Source organism: Verticillium alfalfae, genomic scaffold, assembly GCF_000150825.1.
Source record: "Verticillium alfalfae VaMs.102 supercont1.11 genomic scaffold, whole genome shotgun sequence".
Taxonomy (NCBI): domain Eukaryota; kingdom Fungi; phylum Ascomycota; class Sordariomycetes; order Glomerellales; family Plectosphaerellaceae; genus Verticillium; species Verticillium alfalfae.
The window spans coordinates 814,517-836,338 of NW_003315028.1; the positions used below are offsets into that span (position 1 = coordinate 814,517).

The window sequence follows — 21,822 nt, forward strand, 5'->3', positions numbered from 1 at the left end:
GATTCACGGGGCTTGCGGCTGTGCGCCTCGGCTTCTGCATAGGTTTGCCCTCATCACTCACCTTGCTGCCCTGATAGAGGAAGAGCCAGAGTCCATCGTCCTGCCGGTCGGGGCCGATGCGTTGCTGAGGAACTTAACGAATTTCGTCAATGGTCCCGAGCTGAACGCGAAAGCCACAGCTCTGTGGAGGCGCTCCCTCAGTAAACTGCGACTGCAGCTTAACCCTCAAGGCATTGTCACGAGCAAGGCCAGCATGACTGACCTTACAGCGGAAGCTTGGCGGCTGGCAGCCATGATCTATCTGCACTGTCGACTATCGCGGCTACCGCGTTCGCATCCAGACGTTGTTAAACAAATGTCATACCTTGCAGCTTGCATCAGGCGCATGCCGACCTCAGGACCGCTGTTCACTGCCCAGGCCCCTTTCTTTCCTGTATTTCTGCTGGGGCTTCTGGCTGTGCACCCTGATCACAAGCTCTGTGCTGAAGGCTGGTTCCAGTCGGTGATACAAACATCTTGTCGCTCGGTAAGTGTAGACAATCTGACATGCCGCCGTGGGATGTAGCTAAAGACGCCTGAACAGAGCGTCCCTCCAGCGTATGAGGCCTTGCAACGCATTCGACATTGGATGAAAGACGAGATAGTCGACGATGACGTCGAGATACCCGAGAATATCGCGTTGCGATCTCCATGGTGGGAAAAGATGGTTGCACGAGTCACCGAGGAAGAAGGCATCCTCTGCCTCATCTGAATCTACTTCCTCGGAGAGTCTCGCGAGGCTTTTAAGATTGAGTCTCATTCTCATTCATCCCTGTCTTGACTCTGTCCAAGAGCCTCTTCTATACCTATATACTCTCCTGGGAGAGATCGTCGTCATGTGGTCATGATGCGAGACCCGGAGGTGATATTCTGAAGCGTATCTATGGTTTCTCTCAACGTTTCTTCCCAGAAGCCGCCACTTTTGGATTCATTCCCCGATCGGTCGCCCGTGTCAGCAGCTTGGAAGAGTCCAAAGAACTACTGCATGTCACTGATGGCAGAGTCAGCAGGCGAGCCTGCTCGGCCTTTCTTCCGGAGCAGGTACTGGTCTGTGCCATGTCAGCATTCCGGACAGTCTATCACTTGAGACCAGGGTGTCATAGCATTGACCTGAAGAGGGTGTTGGGGGGGAAGGGGTTCACATACACATCTCCGATCCAGGGGCCTTCCAGACCTTGAGGACCTCCAAATTGGCAAGGCCGCAAAGCTGACGGACCCTGTCGACGCCGTTTTTGTGTGCATCGAACCAGTCCATCTCGCACCCCGAGTGTAAAATCCGTCCCTCAGCAATGTCAATATCACGGCGGGCACGGAAGTAGAAACGATGGCGGCATTGCTTCTCATCAAGCTCCGCACATATATCCCAATCGTCAGGTTTGAGGATGTCGCCGCCGAGCAGGCGGTTCGCGTGCTCAAATCCGTTGGCCCAGAATCGGGCAAAGAGGTCCTCGTGGGCGTGGTAGGCAGCCCAGATCTTGTCGCGATGGTCGGCCAGGGTGTGTCCATCCATACCGGCAAGGATGATATCCGATTCCTGCAACAGAGAAGCCCACTTCTGGAGAGAGGTGAGGGCTGTGTGAAACTCGTCGTTGAAGAGAACGGAACCAAGAGAGAGGAGCACGCGTGGTGTCGAGGGTGGAAGGGCGGCAACAAATGCGTAGCCTGCAGAGAAGTCGCCCCAAAGGCCGGCGGTCAGGACTCGCGAGTGTTTGGTTGACAATGTCTCAAGATTGAACGAAAGAGAGGCTTTGGAGATGTCTAGAGCAAGGTAGGTTGTCTTGGACTCACGCTGCTCAAGCTCGGCCAAGAGGATGCCAACTTTGCGGAGGTCGCTGTATCATGTCAGTTTGTTTAGTACACAACGGCGTTGGGGAGTGAATCTAAGTTTTCGGAAGCATCTTGAATACTGCGGCGGTGTGTGGACGCGAGAACAAGAAAGACAATAAAGTCTAAGGTAGGAAATGGGGGAATGAACACACCCAGCACCCAGATCAACCATGACAGATTTCTCCGGGATATATGTGGCAATCTCAGGACTGTTGGCCTCGAAAAGTTTCATCTCATCAGTGGCCTGATAGTTCTCAGGCGTGAAGATGATCTCGGCCCAGATGGCGAGCCCCTTGTCGTCGTATAGGAGCTCATCGGGAAGAACGATGGGGCTTTCCTCAGGGGTATCGTAGAGGGCGTCACGAAGACGAGTCAGGACCGTAGCACCCATGTTCGAACCTCCAATATCGATGACAGCACCATGGGTGATGTCCGCACCGATGACGGTCTGCGTCTTCTTAGACATTGCAATTGTAGAGTGTGGGGACGGTGTTCGCTAAGGGTCCAGTGCTGATGATTTGCTAGTTTACGAGGCGAATGTGAGACAGCGTGAAGAAGATTTGGTTGTTTTGCCCAATGTCTTAAGGAGCAATTGTCGAGCAGAAGGAAATCTGTCTTGCTTTCTTTCCATGGATCGTGAAGCTTGGGGTGTGGTGTGAGAAAAAGGTTCTCATGTAGGCCGTCTTTATAGGAATAGAAATTGAGAGTAGTGGTTGAATACGGGATCCCATTGATTCATGCTTCTTGGTGAATATAAATCCCATGTGAATCGAAGGTATGTGGTCGTTGGGGGGCGAGACGCTGTGCGGACCATGTGTGATGGAATGTCAGTTGCACAGTTGGTCGCGCCAGTCCAGCGAAGACGGTACGCGTGTCGCGGTGAATGAAGGTCTGATAACAATCCGCTCAGTAACGGCACCGGGACTTCGCTTGTACGCCAGAAGAGTTTGCAAAATTCGTGAATGCTCTAACATACTGAGAGACCAAGGTAGTGCTACGCCGTGGAACAGCGAGATATTTATGACTTTGACGTCCATGTTTGTTGAGGAGGGCTGAGAAGAGCCTCTTGACACTCCTCTGACTTTGTCTCGCCTCCCACCACCCCCTCCTCCTTTGACCCTCTCCGCAACAGTCTATTCAGCATAACAGACGGCCGGTCATGTCAGCGTAGCCATGTCGTTCTGGTTCACCGTCGGAGCTGCAGTCCGCTTCCGGGCTATACAAGGGACCAATAACTCAAAGCAGAAAGTATGCAGCATGCGCCAAGGTGGCCATTCAATCAGCCTTGCCTTCTCCAAAATGATGCCCCCGTATCCCTGCTCCTAGCCCCCCCTTCATGTGCCCAGCTTGCAGACCACCCTACGATTGCCATGAAGCCTGGACCCCCACCACTGACGACAGGCAGGCCTGTGACATGCCACACGATAGGAACAGGGTCCTTCAGTTGACTTATTACGTCGCCAGCCGTCCTGCGGCTTGAGATTCATCATCACACACCAAGACGCCAGCCAGCAGAGTCGTGGTCCCCCGAATATCATCGGAGGAAACATGAGGAGGATCGTGCCCTCCACCCCCCTCTATCTGCTCGTGCCGCTATCAAACAATTGTTCTCTCTCAGAGACACGGCCCATCTCTAGCGCCGGCTGCGAATCGGAGCGTGCCGAGTCCTTGGTGACAGATAGTCCATGCACGGGGAAAGAGGGGACCGTCGTCAATGCACAATCTGGGAGCCCTGCGGGACCACGAGGTTACACCATGTCGCGCGCACCACGGTTCCCAAGAACTGGCCATTGGCCACCCCACTTACGAGAGTGGTTCTACCAAGGGACGGGCTGCGCCTGAGCCAGTGGCAGCAGGCTTGATCAGGCGGCAGCATGGGTTGGATCAAATGCTCCGGTCAGATCTCACATGATATACACCCAAAGCACAACCAGTCCTGCAAGATTGACTTTCCGCGAATTGCCGTGTGCCAACTTGGCTGGCTGGCATTCAAAGGCGGCGTACCGTCCACGGCCAAGACGTAAGAGATTGGGGGGCGGGGGCCCGGGGGGGGGGGGAGACAATCGGTAAGAACGAACTTCAACAATTCATCACAGTTGACCTCTCTTCAACCAGGCTGCTTGGGGATGCGGTCAATCCGGGGTCTCAGTTGGACAGCAGAACTGAAGAGGATCGGCCCTGCAGCGTAGATCAAGCGGGCAAGTGGCATGTTAGAAGAAGAAATCAAATAACCCACGGAACTGGAGACGCGGATTCCAGGAAGACACGTCCGGGGGTTTCACGGACAGTACTCCGCTAGGCTTGCAAGTCGTTCGCTGGCGGACCTCCACGTCGTCTGGCAGGGTTCTTTCTCCGTGACGCGGGGGGGTCGGCTTCTGCTAGGTTGGAGCGAATGGATCCTTGAGTATCTGCAACGGGTGTCAGTGCAAGCGCCACCGAACGAAAGTATTTCTTTTGGTGTCGTCTGGGTCCCCTTTCCACCAGGCAAAGACGGCCAATGTTGCCCGGTCAAGTCAGATGACGATATCGCAAGCGCTCCGCAGCCATGGACCCAGACGACCCGCAAGGTCTGGGGGCCTCTTTTGTTCACCGCCTGGCTCAGGGTGTTGACCGAGAAACTTGTCCTGACGCTGGAGGTCTCCTTCACAGCAGAGTCCGAGAGGGCGGATGCGACCGTGTGGCGCCGCGATAAAACGGTCCTCATGATGACTGCAGCTTCGTCTGCCAACGCCAAGCTATTTCAGTTGTGCCATTGGGGCGTCTGGGTGCAGCTCGCGTCGCAACAGCAGCACCAATCTTGAAAGATCCAGACCCGACTTCTGGGAGCTCCCCGCCCCCTCTCGATATCCTGGACACGGCTTCTCTTCCCAATGGACAGCAGTAAAGGATGTGTGTGACAAACATTGAAAGCTGCGTCTCTTGCTGACTGAGTTGGACAAATCAAGACGTCTTGGCCCATGTCGACATCTGCGGATGGCGAGCCGGGGGACAACCTCCACCTTTTAGCGTCGATAGCGTCGATATCTAGATTAGTCGACATCTCTCCCCTGTCGCGTCAGTCTGGGTCTCTGGGACATGCTGCTCGGATGCTTGGCTCGACCGGTGAGAAGTGCCAGTCTTCCGGGGCGGGCAGGCAGGTCACACCAAATCGTCCCCGCATCCCACCGACCACAACACCGCCCCCATGTTGCTCAGCAGACGGAAGGTTGACCTCGATGGCCATCCCGGACGGAGGGGGCGAGCATCTGGGCTGTACGTAGAGAGAGCCTCAAAGCCGTGAGACCGACCCGTCAAGTCGCCTTAGTCAGGGTGACATCCCAGCCCGGAAGCCCGTGCCTCTCTCTATCTGTGCCAACGTGCTCTCGGAGAATTCTTACGTTCGAGGGGGGGGGGATGATAGGGCCATTCAGACACTTGGGCCACGGTATCGTGATCCCTGAGAGTCAAGGGTGCGGAGCTCTCGCCAGGTGTAGCGCCCTTTTGCATCGACGGACCCCTACCGATCAGCGTGGAACGGTGGAATTGGTCGGCTTGATTCATGTTGACACGATGCCGTCGGTCTTCGAGCAGCTTGGCAACGGCTGGCCAGGGGCCCCTTCTCTTTCACCCAACGTTGCCTCTACTTGAGACGTTCTGGGTTCTGCGCGCTGGCACTCAAATGCTGCCTCGGAAGCACCATGACTTACAATGCTTTGGACGAGAGTCGGTAGTGGATCCTCTTCCAAGAGTTGGATGATCACGCGGTGTGTGCACGATCGTGGACCGCGAGCTGTCCATTGCTTCTGTGAGGGTCCTCGAAGCCGTCCCAAGCCCTCAGCCACGTTCGGTCCAGCAAGCAGGCCAGCTGTAGATCCAAGTGTTGATCGATCTCGGTGTGCACTCCTTCTACCCACCACAAGTCACCCTTGCGATATGGGTGTGACCAGTAGCCTGACATCGTAGAGGTCCAAGGTCCCAGGCGGGCGTTATCCTTGTTCTGACCCAAGAGCACTCGAGGCCTGCAGATGTTCCAACGAGCCGAGTCTTGACCCGTGACTCTCATTCGGATCACTCCTGGTCACGGGCGGGATGCCGTGGCCTTGACCTTGCTGTCCAGTACGCCCAGGGGGGTTCACCGTCGCAGAGTCGAGCTCCAGCCATTGCGTCGTGGTGGCGCATCGAGCTTGGTCGCGATCACAGAAGCTTTCAGATGATACCGCGTACATGACCACTCTGGGAGAGAGTGAGCGTCAGAAACAAGTGGAAGACCTTTCTCCGCCGGGTAGCCGGATCTCATGGTGAAACCGGTATCCAATTCTGCAGCCTCACCGTAGATCATCGGACGGATATCAGGAATACAACCCATGTTTCAACTTCGCCAAATGGAAGTGGAGTCTCTCCTTCGCGTCCAAAGCCGATGACCAAGTCCAGTTGTTGCACGTTTGTTTCTGGTAAATGGGCCCCTGCCATGACTCGAGTGCCAGTGAGGCGCAACATTGACGGATCATGTGATCAGAGATGTTGCGGCGAGCACTGTGGCAGGTGAATGTCGTCCCCTTTTCTGTGTGCATCTAAGGTCACAGGCGTGGCAAATAAGGCAGCAATCGCGATTGTGATGCTTGGTTTAGGATGTACCTAGACGATGCTGATCAACTGCCATCTATCTGGTAAGCGGCTCTAGGTTTGAGTACCCGAGTCGCCCTACAGAAACTCACGCACCACAAAGGGGTTTGCTGCAGTACGTCGGCCACCAGAGCTGCCGGCACGTTAAACTACCAGTCAAGATTGATGGCGGCATCAGATTGAAGTATGCGGGTGTTGAGGGCAGCGAGTGGTGTTCATCCAAGGATGATGTCTTGCTCTGACTAACGCTGACTTCCTGAAGAAACGTCTGAATCTAGCTGGCCAATGAACCCATTTCCAACCCATTGTCATTGCAGTGGAGGGTGGCGCCAGCGCTCCTCACGTAGAAAAGCGTGTCTGATCAAGCTCAATATACGAAGAAGGGCTCTTTCTTCCATCATACATGCGTCGCCTAAGCAAGATGGCGCATGCTCCCTGGATGATGACCGGGTCGGTGGGGAGATGCGGAGCGGGGCGAGCAGTACGAGGAAGGGGTCTACATCCTGGCGTCAGGTACGGGACGATTCCTGTTGGCCGCGCTGTATCGAGAGGACCCCGATAACTTTCATTTGCCATCGAGCAGCGAGTCGTCGGAAGCCTCTGATAGCCTTCATGAGGTTGACCGCAGCACAGGCCTCGCAGACCCATCCACCCTGTTTTTCTTTTCCGTTCCACCATGCTGGGCCCAACCCCTAAAAACGACAAGGGTGTCATTCTCTTGTACCGGTCATGACGCCGTTCCAATTATGCCAATTGAAAAGTTAATAGCAAGTATACTGAGGTAACACGGGGAGATGAGTTCACGTGGAGCCAACGAAAATAGCAAAGATTTGGTAAATCACAGAGAAATGGAGGTTGGAGTCATCAACCAAATCGTCCCCCCCTCCACCTGTACCATACAGACATCCCATGGACCAAAAACCAGGGAACAGGGGTCGCGCCACAGCATCAAGACGCCTACAGTCAAGCCACTGGCCTGAGCTAGCCTTCAGCTGATGCACACAGTCTCCGCTTAGTCCCCTTGACACTGTACACTGGCTTTGGGGTTTGTTTCCCAGGAAGTAACATGGCCAGCATATGCTTGACATCTGGTGGAACCCTGGGGATCACTCACAAGTCTGTCAGCTTCGCTTGTAGTTGGCAAGGTATCTTAGGTATGTAGTCGAGAGGCTCGGAGGCACTGGGATTGCGGCATCCACCAAGGCCGTCCTCTGGCCTGAAACATACCTGCATGTTCTTGACCATGCGCGAATGCTGGTGTCGTCTTCGTGCTTTTCTCGACACCTTGTTGCTCAATGCGATACAGACCTGGGATGGGCTTGCCCAAAGCGAAGCAGTCGCGCGCAAAAGAAAGCTTGCGACCGGCGATGCCGATTGTGGGGTACGCGTCTCCGGTATGGTGTGGTGGATGCTCTCAAAGATTACTCTCTTGAGGGCAAATCGTTGTCTAAGTATGGCTCCTTGTCGAGGGGCGAGAGGGGGGGAAAGCGGTAATGAGGGGGTTCGTTGACGCGTAAAGGGTGCTGCGCAGACCGGCCGATCTCATTTGCCTTAAGATGGAGACGGCAGTACTAATCTTGACCGGCAGATGGCCCATGCATCACGAGTTGCGGTGGATTACAGAGTGGTTGTATCGCAGCGTCATATGGCGTACGGGAGGAGACCAATCTTGTCAAAAACCAAGCCCTGGAGGATGCAGGCTGCCTCAGAGACCGTCATGGCGCGTTCACATGGCATGGATATGCGCGTCGTGCTGCCATGAATGGGCCTAGCACCCGCTGAACTGAATTGTTAATAGTAATTCATGCAACGTCTCCCCTATAGCTGAGGTGGCTCATTCATGCTCTGGTACATAACCACGAGTCCCTGACGAATACGATAATTCATGATCGCATTGGGACACCCATGTGCGTGTGCGACACCCAATTCGGTCGCGACTTGTATGACACAGACCTTCGGCTGGAGTGTGCAAGAATCGTCTGTGTCATTCCTACGTGTGCTAAGACGTGGAGAGAACCCATTCCTCAGCTTGGAGACCTTCTGGAAGGATTGTCAGAAGGAGGGATTTGGCGACCTCGCTCGGATCAGCTGTTGCCCTTGGGCGATGATTGCAAGCACGCCCCTTTTGATGGAACAATTGTGAGGATGGTGACATCCCTGCATCCTTTTGCTTCACCTTCTTCCAGTGTACTTCTGGAAGCCTTCCCCGCGAGGTTAGTCTCATTTCCGACCTTTATGCATGGGCCACGCAGCTGTTTGTTGGAGGCCACCCTCACCGGGGAAGAGAGAGGTGGCGTAACGGACATCCACCCCTTCCCCCCTAGATTGTGCTGTCACAGACGTTGGCGGCTGATCTCTCTGTGACGAATGCCGGATTCTTTCGTGACAGTGTGCTACCTATACCAAGGGACGAGAGCGCATTTATGGTCACGTAATTGCAGCCAAGGCTGTGCTGACCCTCTCATTACCCTACTGCCTTGAGACTTCAAGTGACTTGCGGAAAGCGCCTTGGGCAGCTGGTACAGAGCGGGCAGCATAAACTCGGTTGGCGAACGTGCGCGGCGTGCGGAGTATAGGATAAAATGGGTCAGGCCGTCGAAAACCATAGAAGCTTGGCCTGTTACGGGCCTGGGATAGTGGTGGGAGGGTTAGCAGCCTCAGTGGCCCAAGTATCGTCTTCCAGAAGCCCCGTTCCTTCCACGACCACCCCTGGCATGCTGCAGGTGCCATGCAGAGTGCACGGTGAGGGAGTACCACAACATGCGGAGTCTGTCGCCTGCTTGATGTGGTCGGTGGCAGTAATCAACATCGATCGGTACACGCACCGGCAATAGAGTGACGGAAAGGGAAGACTAGTGACGGAGCATTGCGTGCCTTGTTTCGACAGGCTCAGCAAGCTTTTGATGCACGGCGAGGGAGCAGCCCGAATTCAGTTTATCCGAGCACACAGACGTCTATAGACAGTGTGCTGAAAGGGAGCGGGCCCAGCAGCTCAAACATGACAGCCGTGTCCCGATAATGAATTGGAAGTATCGAGAATAAACAGTGGCTCGGATTGTTCTCGATCGAGAAAGGGAGTCGAAACAACGCAAGGTCGTTCTTCCGACAGTATCTTTGCGGAAGGCCAGCTTCCAGTATCGCGCCGTCCGAGAACACAGCAGGAAAGCACTCGTGCTTGTTGAGCGTGATCGTGATCTGAAGACGTCGAATTTATGCTAGATCTACCTCGGCGCCGTCGGTATTTAGAGGCTCGTTCATTTTGCCGGATCGCTGGGCACAGGCTCAGAATGGACGTAGTGGGTGGCCTTGTCGTTCAGCCCTCGAACAGTGCTGCTCAGCAGATCTTAGATCTCCCAAGACCCAGAATCCAGAGCCCCATGACCAGTGACCGACGGGGTGGGAAATGAGCATGACGTGAATGAGGAGGGCTGTCATCACGGCCAAAGCCGGTCCATCTTGAATTAGGCAAGGTGGGTCGTGGTCAAGCTAATTGATGTCTCAGCCTGCAACTTGGTCAGTGTCCACAGAGTGGGGATGGAGGAAATAGCCCGATGTTGGACGAGACTGTAGAAAGGCAGTAATGGTTCAGAGGACAGTGTGTCTTGCGATTGATGGAGAACTCGGTCAGAAACACGTAAACAAACATGGCTGACGACGCTCTAGAGTATCGTGATGCGCTTTCCAATGCAACAGCAGAATAGAAACAATACTTATGCTCCTCTGCCGGCAAGCAAGGGAAGAAAATACATTCTGGGCGGACAGTGGAGAGGGAAAAGGAGAAGTGGCCAGGATCTGGCGTCCTTGCATTGACCGTGCCTGCCCATGTGCACATCCCTTCTGGAAAATGAATGGAAGGCGCTCCGGGGGGGGGGGGGGGGGGAACCCCTGCCCCCCGCTGACTCCCACTCTGGAATTCAGTCCCCAGAAAGGAAAACCAGGGGTAACCATGACCGTGATACGTACCTGCCAACTGGCGATCGTCAAGTGGAGACAGAGCTGGAGCCAGAGAGAGCCTTGAGACCAGTCCACTCTCGAGCAAAGTAAGTCTCTACACAGGTAATTGGTACATGCTGGCGTCAGGGCACTGTGTGGCACGGTGCACATCTATCCGTGGTCCGTCGCCCCCTTGACGCCTGAACGTGCCTAAAACAGACTCCCGCTACAGACCCGAGGGCGGCAGGGCAGCTACCTGGCTGGGTACGTACCGGGCCCCTGGTCTTGCCGCCTCGAACGGAGCACGTTCGCTCGTTTCAACTCAACCTTCCAACCAAACTGCCGCACTTCACTGGACGAGTTCACACCAGCCGCGGAAAAAGTTGCAAGGAAGGTACCTGAATTCAAATCATCGAGCCCAGCTCTGCCTCATCTCTCGTGGGCTGCAGTGTGTCGTGTGCCTGAATTGGATCGGCCACTGCACCTGGCACCTGGCACGAAGTCTGGTCGATGTTCTGGCAGATCGTTATATACCAAAGCGCCTCCCGCCCACTACCTAGCCGCAGGGTCCTCAAGCTGCCTTGTCTCCCTCTCTCCATCCGTCCACCGATCCATCCATCACCCACAACGTCAACCGCCTGTCGACCTTGCCTTCAGTTGAATCTGGCTTCTCATCAACATCACGCCCCTCCTCACAAATTCAATCGATTTTTTTCTTTGCTGGCGTCTGTGCCACTCCCACTCAGTTCACGACACACCAGCCAGCATTCGGTACATATTTTGCCTGTCACCGCCGCGCATTTCTTTTGTGAACGAAGCAAGAAACGATTCCCATTAGGTCTTTCCACTCCACTTCAGCTTGTAAGTAGAATCTTTTTGGCTCTCTCCGATTCGTGTCACCAGCCCTCCTTCGTACACACACTTGTCTGTATTCTTTTCTTCTTGGCCACATCCTGTAGCAAAGGAGACGTCCTTGCATTCTGGCCTTCACAGCCAAACATCCGTTCAAGCGATGATCGAGAGCACAACAAAGGAGACGAAGCCGTCCTGGCTGCCCCCTTATTAGTCGCGTCTCGCGTGTCACTTCCGCCTCACCCCATGAGTGTGGTCCGTGCCCGCGACTGGACTTTTTTTCGGGGTTCATTCATTTTTGGGTGCAGATCCACACTTCGTGTCTGCCTGCCCATCTGCACCCCCGTGACAGAAAGTTTCCTGAGCTGGCCCCCCCCCCCTTGAAAGCCCCAGCCAGCGTCCCCCCTTGCCCACCCCCCAGTCCCCTTGCCTTCCCTTACCTCACCTTGCCGAAGCAAACCTCGCCCACCCTCACTTACCTACCACCTTTTTCTGGACGCGTATCGCACCAGACCTCGCCCAAACACAACACTTGTCTCGACCAAGGCATCGACTCGTTCACGTCTCGGTCGCAGACTATCTTCCTTCAAATCCCCTCATTCTCAAGCACCTTGTTTCTTTGTTCTCAGCTGCTTGGTTCTACTCTTTTCGCCGGCTGACCTTCCTCCCAGGGGATCCCACAAGGTCTTCAACCAACTCTTCCTGCCTGCATCCCTCCCCTTTTTTCTTTCACCGACCTAGTCCCGCCTCGAATCCATCCAGATCGAGCATCATCACCCCGCGCGAGCATTCACTTGCCTGCATCGCAACGGCCCGAGATCAAACTTCGATCAGTACGCGCCCTTTCACGAGTTCTCGACACCTGAAGTGGGCAGTGCTGGCATTCGGTCCCGATTCGACCAACCTGTCGCAATAGTCGTACAGTGGACCCGCCTCTTGCGATACGAATAACTTCGCGTCCAACTCCCGAGCCCGATAATCCCACCGACGCTCTTACGGTCTTCACAGAGACGACGGCGGTCTCGACTCGTTCTCTGTTCAGCCTGTAGCACAGGTGATTCCAGGTTGATACCTCTACGCGGCCTAAACGAGCCTCGTTATTCGACAAATCGGATCAAGCATATCAGCTGATCATTTCGACTACTCATGTAAGGCTTTATGTTCCTAGCATCCCCTTTTATCTAGTTGCCCGTTGACGCGGCAAATGATCGGCCACTTGACGTGCTGGCACACGCTTCCGATCCAACACTTTAACCTCTCTCCCTTTGCCGTGCTTCAACTGCTAACAGTGTATTGCGTCAGCAACCATTCTCAAAGCCACTCGTCACTTCTGCATATTGGCTTCTGATTCCTACCGGGCAAGTGATTCGTGCAAGAGGAACGCCTCGCCATAAACCAACCCGATCACCACGCGCAAAGTAATGGAGATTGGCAATCTTATGGACAGAAGAAACACAATGGCCCATGCAACATTCTCATCACCACCCTACTGGGTCCACGCCCGAACGCCAGATGCATCAGCTCCCTCAGTTGACCGCTAGAAACCTTCCTGAGCCACCAATGGACCGTTCTGGCTCGCCCCACGGCTCCGAGCACTCCCGCTACTCGGCCCCTCGATCGCACATGGACAGCGTGCCCCGGTCATATCCCTCTCCAGTGCCTATGAACGGCCCGCCGATGATGCAAGCACATGCCCCTCCTCAACACCAGCACCAGCACCAACACCAACATCACGCTGGAGTGCCCATCACCATGATACTGCCCGGCGACCCCCTGACATGAACGCTGGGATCCATCATTACAAGCCTCCCGGTGTGCCTGTAGAGCCGCAGCCAGCCCAGCAGGTCAAGGCCTACCCGTGTGGCACGTGCGGCAAGCGGTTCGCGCGTCGTAGCGATCTTGCTCGTCACGGTATGTAGCTGATCTGCGCATCGTAGACACGTATTACATGCTGACCTGTCTAGAACGCATCCACAGCGGTATTCGCCCCCATGTCTGTGATTACCCCAACTGCGGCAAGCAGTTCATTCAGCGCTCCGCCCTCACGGTCCATCAGCGTGTGCACACTGGTGAGAAGCCACACATGTGCGAGCGTTGTGGAAAGGTACGATGCTTCTCCGTACTCTCCCTTTTCGGGCTTTTTAAACTGACCATTCACAGCCCTTCAGCGACAGCAGCTCTCTCGCCCGTCACCGCCGCATTCACTCGGGCAAGCGTCCTTACAAGTGCCCTTATGCCGATTGTCAGAAGACTTTCACGCGCCGCACGACCTTGACCCGCCACCAGAACCACCACACTGGTACCGTTGAAGAAGCTGCTGCCGCTACTGCCGCCGCGCTTGCTGCCCGCGCCAGCGTGAAACCGGGATCAACCCGCTCTGACGGCGACTCCATGTCCAACCGCGGTTCTCCTATGACCACTCCCTCGCCGGCTCAACGTACGCTCTCCATGTCGCCTAGCGCCGACCAGATGCAACGCAGCAATGCCGAATTTGGCTACATGGGCAACACATCACTGCCGGTACACCTTCAGCGCGACATGCATGTCGGCAGCCCTGCGTCCACTACTTCTGCAGGTTACAGCAACGGTGTGCGGCCCACCTCGCACCCTACCGGCTACGGCATGGTGCCGCCTCCCACACTGGAACCCAATGTCGAGCAGCACTCGGGCCCTGGAAGCGCCGGCGGCAGCCCCCACATGAGCACCATGGGATGGCAGTCGCCTTCGCACGTCGCTTCGCCGTCGCATAGCAACAATGGCAGCGCCTACATGTACCCCGAGCCTGAACATTACCCCGCGGGCCCAACCCTTGGCAACCAGATGTTCTTCGGACAGGTTCGCCGTCCCCAGAGCACCGAGCCCCCTGCTGCGGCGTACTAGAGTAACGCTGCTGGAGATGAAGGGTACGAGCCCGAGTGTGGGGAGTACCCAGACCTGCCGCAGTAGGCAATAAGAGACTGCGGCTGCACAACGCAACATTTCGTCTCGTCTTTTTCCCCATTGGACACTGATACCCACGGCTATCGTCGTCTTTCCTTTGCATCTCTTTTGATTCCTTTTAAAAATCCTCCTGGCACCACTGCTTTTGGCCGCATTGGCTAGACAGGCGAGGCTGGGACGGCTCGGTAAATACAATAGCATCCTTCTAATACTACGGCCGGGGAGCAGCGGCACACCACTGTTTTGGTTTCTCGGAAGGCGGGAAACGACACCACAGTCGCGATGAGGGATGGCAAAGCGCACGCGCATGCCTGCCTCAGATGTCTACGGCTCTCACATTTCCTTTGTCGATCGCGTTTGCTTTTATTATAGACGGCGGGGAAGGCTCGGGAACCTGATGATCACTGGTCTTCTGTACGGCCCGCGGCACACGGGAAGATGGCTTTGGAGTTCCGCGTGAGCAAACAAAAAAGAAAGTCGGAGCCACAGCACTCGCACTGAGGGCCGCCAGTCTATCGCCTCGGACTAATTCACAGTCTTGAAGGTTTGGACGGACCTGAAAGGCAGGCAGGCAGGCAGACAGATAGGCAGGCAGGGCCAGTCAGGACAGACCAGAAACGGGAACAAAGGGAACAAACGGTCTGTGCAGACAGCCAGTTCATGTATGCAAGTTGTATTGTAGGAATCACTTTAGACAAGAAACAAATCTCTTCACTTGCGAAATCAGGGTGCTCTCAGTCAGCGTGGCAGTGGCATATGTCGTATGGGATGGCAAGATTGACGATGGTCGCGTCCGGAGACAAGGGTGCGCTCATCGTGAGTAGCGGAGCCGGCGTGAAACTCTTCCCACTCAGTCTCGCCTGCATTACATTGCGAACGATAGATGCAACACAGGGGCACTAGTGCAATCGGCCGAATCGACAGCAAACCATAGGATCTCCGATGCTTCACGACGACGGAGTGTGCGAGAATCAAAGCTCGCAGGTGGACCACCGATCTATGTACCAACCCAGGTAAGGTGGGCAGCTCGTCTTCTGCCGCCTAGCGGTCTCTGAGAGGGGGAGAGAAAAAAATGAGCAATGGGACAAATAACAATGGCCCACCCACCTGACAGGACTGGCTTCTAACTGACTCTCTCCTTCTGTGATTCTCATGACAAATGCTGCATCGCGCTAGAGGAACGTGCGTGTCCATTTCGCCCTTGTCATTGCTAATGTGTGCTGGGAAGGTAGGTGTCAACAGGTGAACAGGCCGCTTAGGGGCAAAGGGAGAGGGGGGAAGCAGAAAAGAGTGGGAGGGAACAAGGGCGCCCACACAGCTGGGGCCTCGAGCTCGTGGGATGATCTCCCGCTCTTCACTGCTGGGTCCGGGCTGACGCCTAGCGGGCACGCAGATCGACTTGCATCCATGTGTGGGAGTGGGATGCCGATGTTTGTGGCTCCATCGCTCGTACCTGTGGCTATTGTGAGTGGTGTTGTTCTTGCTGGCTGGCTTGAGCTTTGCCCTGCGGCTGGTACTACCGACAGGGTTCGCCCGTCTTTCTGAGCGGGACTGGATCATGTAAACAAAAAAACAGAACAGGAGAAAAACACTGAGAACAAGACGGGAAGAACCGATGGGGCATGGAGAGAGGGCTGACGGCCAGAGCAGGTTCGGATTATGTGATTTGTGATCGATCCGTCGTGGCTTCAAGGGAAAGGGGGGGACGGCTGGCCACGTTGGCGGGCTTGGCTTGGCTTTCGCTTCGCTTTCTTGGGTCCAAGTGCTCGGTTCAACGCCCTAGAATTTTCGGGACGCTTTTTGGGAGCTGGAGGGCTGAGGGAGGGCTGAATGGCGACCAACAAGACCAACTGTATGCGGGATGACGACCTTTCTGGTCTTCATATTTCTTTCTGTCTCTCCTTGCTTGCGTTCCCTGACTCTGTCTGGAACTGTCATCTGTTGCATCACGGGATGCGGTGGGCGAGTTCCGCGGAACCAGGGTATCAAGGGGAGGATACGCAGCAGTGCAGGGTTTATTTGGGACACAGCGATGCAGTAGGGTGGCATGTCGGTCAGGAAACGATGCAGCTTACACGTCTTTACTGGACCGTCGACGTCCAGTGAGCGAGGAAAACAGGTCAGGCCCTAGTCGTCCGTGTCTCTGGCCAGCAAATCTAGATCGCGGCCGATGGAGTTGTGGTGATTTCCCGGGGTTCACGTCGGAGGTCAGCGTGAACTCGTATGCTTTATGGTTTGCAGGGCATGGTGCATGTGCGTGGCAGGCAGGGGTAGGGCCGCAGTGCAGGGCCTGGGGTCGCACATCGCCCAACCCAGATGCCTTGTGTCCCTCACGGACGTACTGACGCTCACCCGCCAGCCAGCCTCGCCGTGAGATGCCTGTCTGGCGTGGGAGCAGCTGCGTGGGGAGGCGCCCAGGACGCCGGGACAAGGTGGTCTTCGAGAGGGGAGTTTGACTCGACAGAATTGACACGAGGAGGCCTGGACGCCTCCATGGCCTCGGGGGTGTGGGTGTTTGTCTCCCTCCATTGTTTTTTTTTCCCTCGTTTTGGCCCCTGGTTTGCTTTTTCCGAAGGGGGGTGGACAGGGTGGATGGAAAGGTGGATGGGCGCGTGGCCGCCACGCTGGAGCGGCTGGGACTGTGCATCGTACGTTTTTTCTTGCTCGCATGTTTTTGATTTACCGTTCGGACGGGCCCCTGCGATCGGGACTACGTACCAATCGATCTGGAATCCCGACTTTCTTCGGCGCGGCGCGCGGGGGCGCCGGTCTGCTGGGACCAGCTAGTCCAATTCTGATGCTTTTCTGATACCTGATTGCTCTGTCTGGCAACCCTTCCACGAGGATGCGTCGTGGTGGTGTGAGATGGTATCAAGGGTCTGGGATTCGCATATCCGCCTTGTCCCCTGCTCGGGCTCATCCCTCGTCGCTCGTCGCTTCTCGTGCCTGCCTTCGGTCATCTGTTCTTGCCCGACCTTTCCTCCTGCAGGCTCCGCGAAACAGTTCGGGCAAGAAGGAGAGCAACAGCTCGCTCGAGCTACCCTGGCCGCGGCAGGGCCACTTGGACACCTGGACACTTGGACCCTGTTTCCTCCATGCGCGGATTCACCTGCCTTGCCCTCTTCCACCTCGTCACCTTGAGGTACCTTACCTAGGTGCCTTAAGGTACCTCACGGGCAAGGCAACTAAGCCCAGATGAGATGGGACGCCGCGCCCCTCCTGTCCGTTGACCCTCAATTGCCGGTTGATTAGTAGAAGCTCGGCTTCCCGTCTTATATCTGGGCCGTGTCTGCCTTCCCTCGACGATGCAATGCGATGCACATGGCACACGGCACATAGCATGGTCCCTCTGCGTTGTGTTCTAGATCGCCCTGCCCTTAGCTCTGGTGGGCTTGATTACTTTCATCGCCTTGCTCGTTCAGCGTCTTTATTTACCAATACTCGATCTACCTAGTTTCTTGCATAGGTGCCTGGCATCACCATGGTCACGATCCACATCGAAGTCGTTTCCGACACCCTTTGTCCCTGGTGCTACATCGCCAAAGCCAATCTCGACCGCGCCATCGCCCTGCACCGCGAGCGCGACCCTGATACTGTCTTCCACGTGGTGTGGAAGCCCTTCTACCTGTACCCCAACTTGCCTCCAACTAGTATGGCCCCTCTTCCGCTGTTCTGATCCTTCACGTCGGGCCTGTCTCTGCCATGTCCCCTCCGACCTCGCCAAGGAAGCACGAGCCATTCTCATTGACACACACACCAGACCAACCCCGAGCGCCCCTTTACCCCTTTGCGCCAGATATTCAGTCCCGCCTCACGACCGCCGCCCAGGAGGCCCGCCTGACGCTGTCCCCCGCGTCCTTCACGGCTGGCAGAGCAGGGAACTCCCGCCCAGCCCACCAGCTCCTACGCCACCTCGCTCGCTCCCAGTCGTCGTCGCCAGCATCAACCCCGTCTCCGAGAGCCACAAGCTCCTCAGCACCCTTCCCGTCAGTCCCCGGCCACGGTTACGCGCAGCCCCGCGGCGCCATGCCTGCCTATTCCACACCACAGTCCCGCTTTCTCGACGCTCTCTTCCATGCCCACTTTGCTCGATGTCTCGACGTCTCCAACCGAGAGGTTCTCCTCGAGCTCGCGGTCAAGGCGGGTCTGGGGCGCGCCGAGGCACATGACGTACTCGAGAGTGAGGAGAGCCGTCGGGGGACGGACGAAGAGGCAGCGCGCGCGAGGGGGGAGAGGGGCGTCGAGGGAGTCCCGACCATGACCATACAGGGTCAATGGAGGGTCGGCGGCATGCAGGGCGTTGAATTGCTGCTTGGCGTTTTCGAGAAGGCAGCGAGGGGAGTCGCAGCTGGAGGAGCGGGCGGTAGCGGCGGCAGAAGTCACTACGAAGGGGCAACGAGGCAGGGGAGTCGAGGGAGTGACATGTGGCTGAGTAGCATACTAGACGCATGAAGGCTTTCTTAGGTTTGGGTGGTAATAGTTCTTGTGTGAAGATGGGAGGCGATGGATATATGGTTTGATCAAAGCGTGCAGCGTCATTTGTAACATCATGAGGGACAGAGACTTAGGTAGGGGAAAGGGGGGGGGGTGGGGCTGTGGGAACACATACGATGCTTTGTCTTTTTATCATTGATACCTGCCACACCTGCTAGGTTGCACCGTCTACACATACTTATACACAGGCTTTTCTCTTTGCCTTTTGACCCTTTTCCCATGTGAAGAAATACCGACCCAACGCCGAAATCAGCAAACGCCTGTCTGCCGTGTAGCTCATCCCACAACCCGGGCATGCCATGGTGGCCCTGCAAGGCCCGGCAGGCGCGCCAGCTCATTTCTTGCCGCCGCTGAAATCCTTGAGCAGATGCTGCATGTGCACATTGGTCGTCATGGCCGACCGCCGGTTCGCCCTCTTCTTGATCTTCTTCGTGTCGATCTTTTTGACGAGGTTCGGGTCGGCGCTCGCCGGCTTCTGCCCGGCCGCGACGAGCTTCTTAACAATATCGTCGTTGCTCGGCACGACGACGCGCTTCCACATGTTTTTGAAATCGTCTTCGACCGTGTGGCGCAGCGTCGGGTCGTCGATGAAGATGTGCTTGATCGTCTTCTTGTCCTCGACGGTGATGATCTTGTTCTCGCGCTTGAGCTCGGCGAGCGCGGCGTCGCACTGCGGCCACCCCTCCTTGAGCTCCTTGTACAGCAGCGGCTCCATGCTGCTCTTCGCCTGCAGGTGGCCCAGCAGGCCGATCTTGTCCTTGATGCCGCCGAGCTTGCCGAGGTAGAAGTACGTGCCCGAGTCCCACTTCTGCTCCGTCAGCGACGGGTCGGCCTTGAACTGGACGACCGTCTGGTGCCGCAGCACGTCGATGATGCGCTGGCACTTGGACAAGCTGGGGTTGCGCAGGTGGCCCTCCTTTTCGAGATTGTCGATGATGTCCTGCGCCTTTTTCGGCTCCGTCTGCGCGCGCAGGTACTCGTGGATGTACGTCATGAGCAGGATGATCGTGTTGATGTTGTCGTCGCCGTCCACGGGGATCTTGCGCTTCGGCTCTTTCTTGACCGGCGCCGGCGTCGGCGTGAAGGCAGACGTCTTGACGCTCAGCTTGCCCGACGCCGAGGCGAGGGAGCTGCTGAAGCCGGCCTTTTGCTTCTCGAGGTACGACATGATCGTGGTTGTGTAGTGGTGATGAGGGAAGGGCCCGTGATGAGGATTTGTCCGGTAACAGAGGTCCTTCTTCGGGCGTGCAGAGATGATGCACCCACGGTGATGCGAAGGATACCGCCCTCGCCAGACGATTGGTGGAACGGTTTGACCAAAGCCCAAACTAGGTCGACAGTCCCCAAGACTCGGATGTCGTCCTGACCGGCACCTCAAGCTGCCAGAGAGCTTCCTCAATGCGCCTTCACTAACGCGCTATCGTTGGCGACGCTGGAGCTTGGCTAGACAGCAGCCTCAGGTGATTCGGGCTCGATCGTCTGCTTGCGGGCTCGAGTGGTCGCCGCGTCGTCCTGAATGCGCCGGGTCGCGGGCGCCGAAGGGTCAGGCTGCTCGACGATGGGCTGGCGAAGTACCCTAAGATCGGAGTGCTGGCTGAGCTTCCCAAGAGCGTTCTGAAGGAAGATGGATCTCTTCCTGCGAGCGCTGACCGAATCGTGTGCGCTGACAGAGTCGCCTGCGCGGAGTGAGGCGCTTGTCGAGGCCGGAGCTAGGATAGAAGCTTCTTTATCGTCGGTGCGCCTGCGAATAGCTTTCTTCCGGTTGGCAGTGTCAGTGTCGAGGACGATCTGTTGTTTGGCGATCCTTTGAGCAACCTGTAAAGTCCTATCGTGCCAGGACTGGCCGCGGTGATGGTTGTAGACTGTTCTTTCGGAACGGTCCGAGATGGCTGTGCTGCTGGATTGGACATGCAGGTCGTCACTGGACCTAGACATGGTGCTCCGAAAGCCAAAGATCCGGGCAGGGATCTGTGTGCTTAGTAAGCACCTTCTGGCGCTAGGTACCTGTGCAAATGGTGCAATGAGGGACGTGCACAGGGGAGTGGGTATCCGCTGCTCTGGCTGGGTTCTACTGATAGAAGCCGTTACTTCAAGGTAATACTGGCCGAGGCGATGGTTTCCGCTGGTCTTTTGGTTCAAATCAGGTGACTGTCGAAGTTCCGCTACTTGTTAGATCTACGAGGCGGTCGTCTTATTCTTTTGTCGTCCTGTACTCTACAATTCGTGTATGGTTCACACAGTGAAATGTTGACAATAGGAAGCCCTGTTTGACATCAACCTTGGTCGACAGTCGAGACGAATAAGCAGATAATACCAACCGAAAGAGAGGACATGCATGGCCTTTGATGAACTGCCCATCCACAAGTCGCCTCACTCATTCTTATTGAGGCTGGTCAGTGAATCTAAACATCATCTATCAATTAATATCGCGGACAGTGCCAGTGGTCCATAGTCAAAGCTGTTGAAACGCGCAGTCCCCGCCGTGACCTTACAGTTGAACGCACTTGCAGCACGGGGCTTGATGAGCCCAGGCTAATGAGAAGCGAGTATATGCGATGGACAGTCACAGTTCTTCAACGGGCATATGCTCGTAGCAAGAACGGCGGAATCTTGGCAGCAGCCTCGACGAACAGTCCGCAATCATCAATCCATCGAGTAACATGTTTATATTAAAAAATTTCTATCTCGCTGATGAGCGTCCCATGAAGCCGAACCGACCCCCCTCGGTGGCTTCAAAAATAGGAAACGCCTAAATCACAGCCTCCCTATCCGTCGCGGCATGCGTGGCGGCAGCGACCTTCTGCGCTCTCTCAACAGCAGAACGCAAGCCTGGGCCCGACATTGAAGAGGATGCACATTTGGCTCCGCCTCCGCCGGGCCAGCACCGTCGCGAGTCCGTCTGTGTGTGTATAATTGTGTGAAGACATGAATCGTACAGAAGCCGCCCGTCATTTAAGCCGAGGGCTGCTGCTGCTGCTGCTGCTGCAGGTACTGGTACGCGCCGTAGGCGACGGCGCCGCCGACGAGGAGGACGGCGTACAGGCCGATGCCGATGCCAGAGGTGTCGGCGTTGTTGCTGGAGCTGGAGGTGCTGGCGGCGGGCTTGTTGGGGGCAGGGTCGCCGGCCTGTCGTGG

At 56.1% G+C, this 21,822-nt stretch overlaps 6 protein-coding genes across 6 annotated transcripts in view; 2 read left to right on the plus strand and 4 right to left on the minus strand.

Moving 5' to 3' along the window:
* Positions 1-1,017: 1,017 nt before the first annotated feature.
* On the minus strand, positions 1,018-2,332 carry VDBG_08072 (DUF323 domain-containing protein; the record flags this gene model as incomplete). The annotated part of the gene is made up of 3 exons (XM_003001767.1): positions 1,018-1,088; positions 1,186-1,871; positions 2,019-2,332. 3 exons carry the CDS (start codon positions 2,330-2,332, stop codon positions 1,018-1,020), a joined length of 1,071 nt encoding a protein of 356 aa, XP_003001813.1.
* A 10,699-nt stretch (positions 2,333-13,031) lies between these two features.
* On the plus strand, positions 13,032-14,133 carry VDBG_08073 (zinc finger protein; the record flags this gene model as incomplete). Its single annotated transcript, XM_003001768.1, has 3 exons — positions 13,032-13,164; positions 13,218-13,357; positions 13,414-14,133. The coding sequence occupies 3 exons, from the start codon at positions 13,032-13,034 to the stop codon at positions 14,131-14,133; spliced, it is 993 nt and encodes a 330-aa protein (XP_003001814.1).
* Positions 14,134-17,674: 3,541 nt separating this feature from the next.
* Positions 17,675-18,645, plus strand: VDBG_08074 (predicted protein; the record flags this gene model as incomplete). The annotated part of the gene is made up of 2 exons (XM_003001769.1): positions 17,675-17,843; positions 17,954-18,645. The coding sequence occupies 2 exons, from the start codon at positions 17,675-17,677 to the stop codon at positions 18,643-18,645; spliced, it is 861 nt and encodes a 286-aa protein (XP_003001815.1).
* Positions 18,646-19,021: 376 nt separating this feature from the next.
* On the minus strand, positions 19,022-19,855 carry VDBG_08075 (conserved hypothetical protein; the record flags this gene model as incomplete). Its single annotated transcript, XM_003001770.1, has 1 exon — positions 19,022-19,855. One exon carries the CDS (start codon positions 19,853-19,855, stop codon positions 19,022-19,024), a length of 834 nt encoding a protein of 277 aa, XP_003001816.1.
* A 275-nt stretch (positions 19,856-20,130) lies between these two features.
* Positions 20,131-20,622, minus strand: VDBG_08076 (predicted protein; the record flags this gene model as incomplete). Its single annotated transcript, XM_003001771.1, has 1 exon — positions 20,131-20,622. One exon carries the CDS (start codon positions 20,620-20,622, stop codon positions 20,131-20,133), a length of 492 nt encoding a protein of 163 aa, XP_003001817.1.
* Positions 20,623-21,639: 1,017 nt separating this feature from the next.
* VDBG_08077 (conserved hypothetical protein) overlaps positions 21,640-21,822 on the minus strand; it is a gene marked incomplete at both ends in the record, with an annotated part of 714 nt that continues 531 nt past the window's right edge. The window contains one exon of the mRNA XM_003001772.1: positions 21,640-21,813. Within this exon, the coding sequence (XP_003001818.1) occupies positions 21,640-21,813 (174 nt within the window). The remainder of the gene's footprint in view (positions 21,814-21,822) is intronic.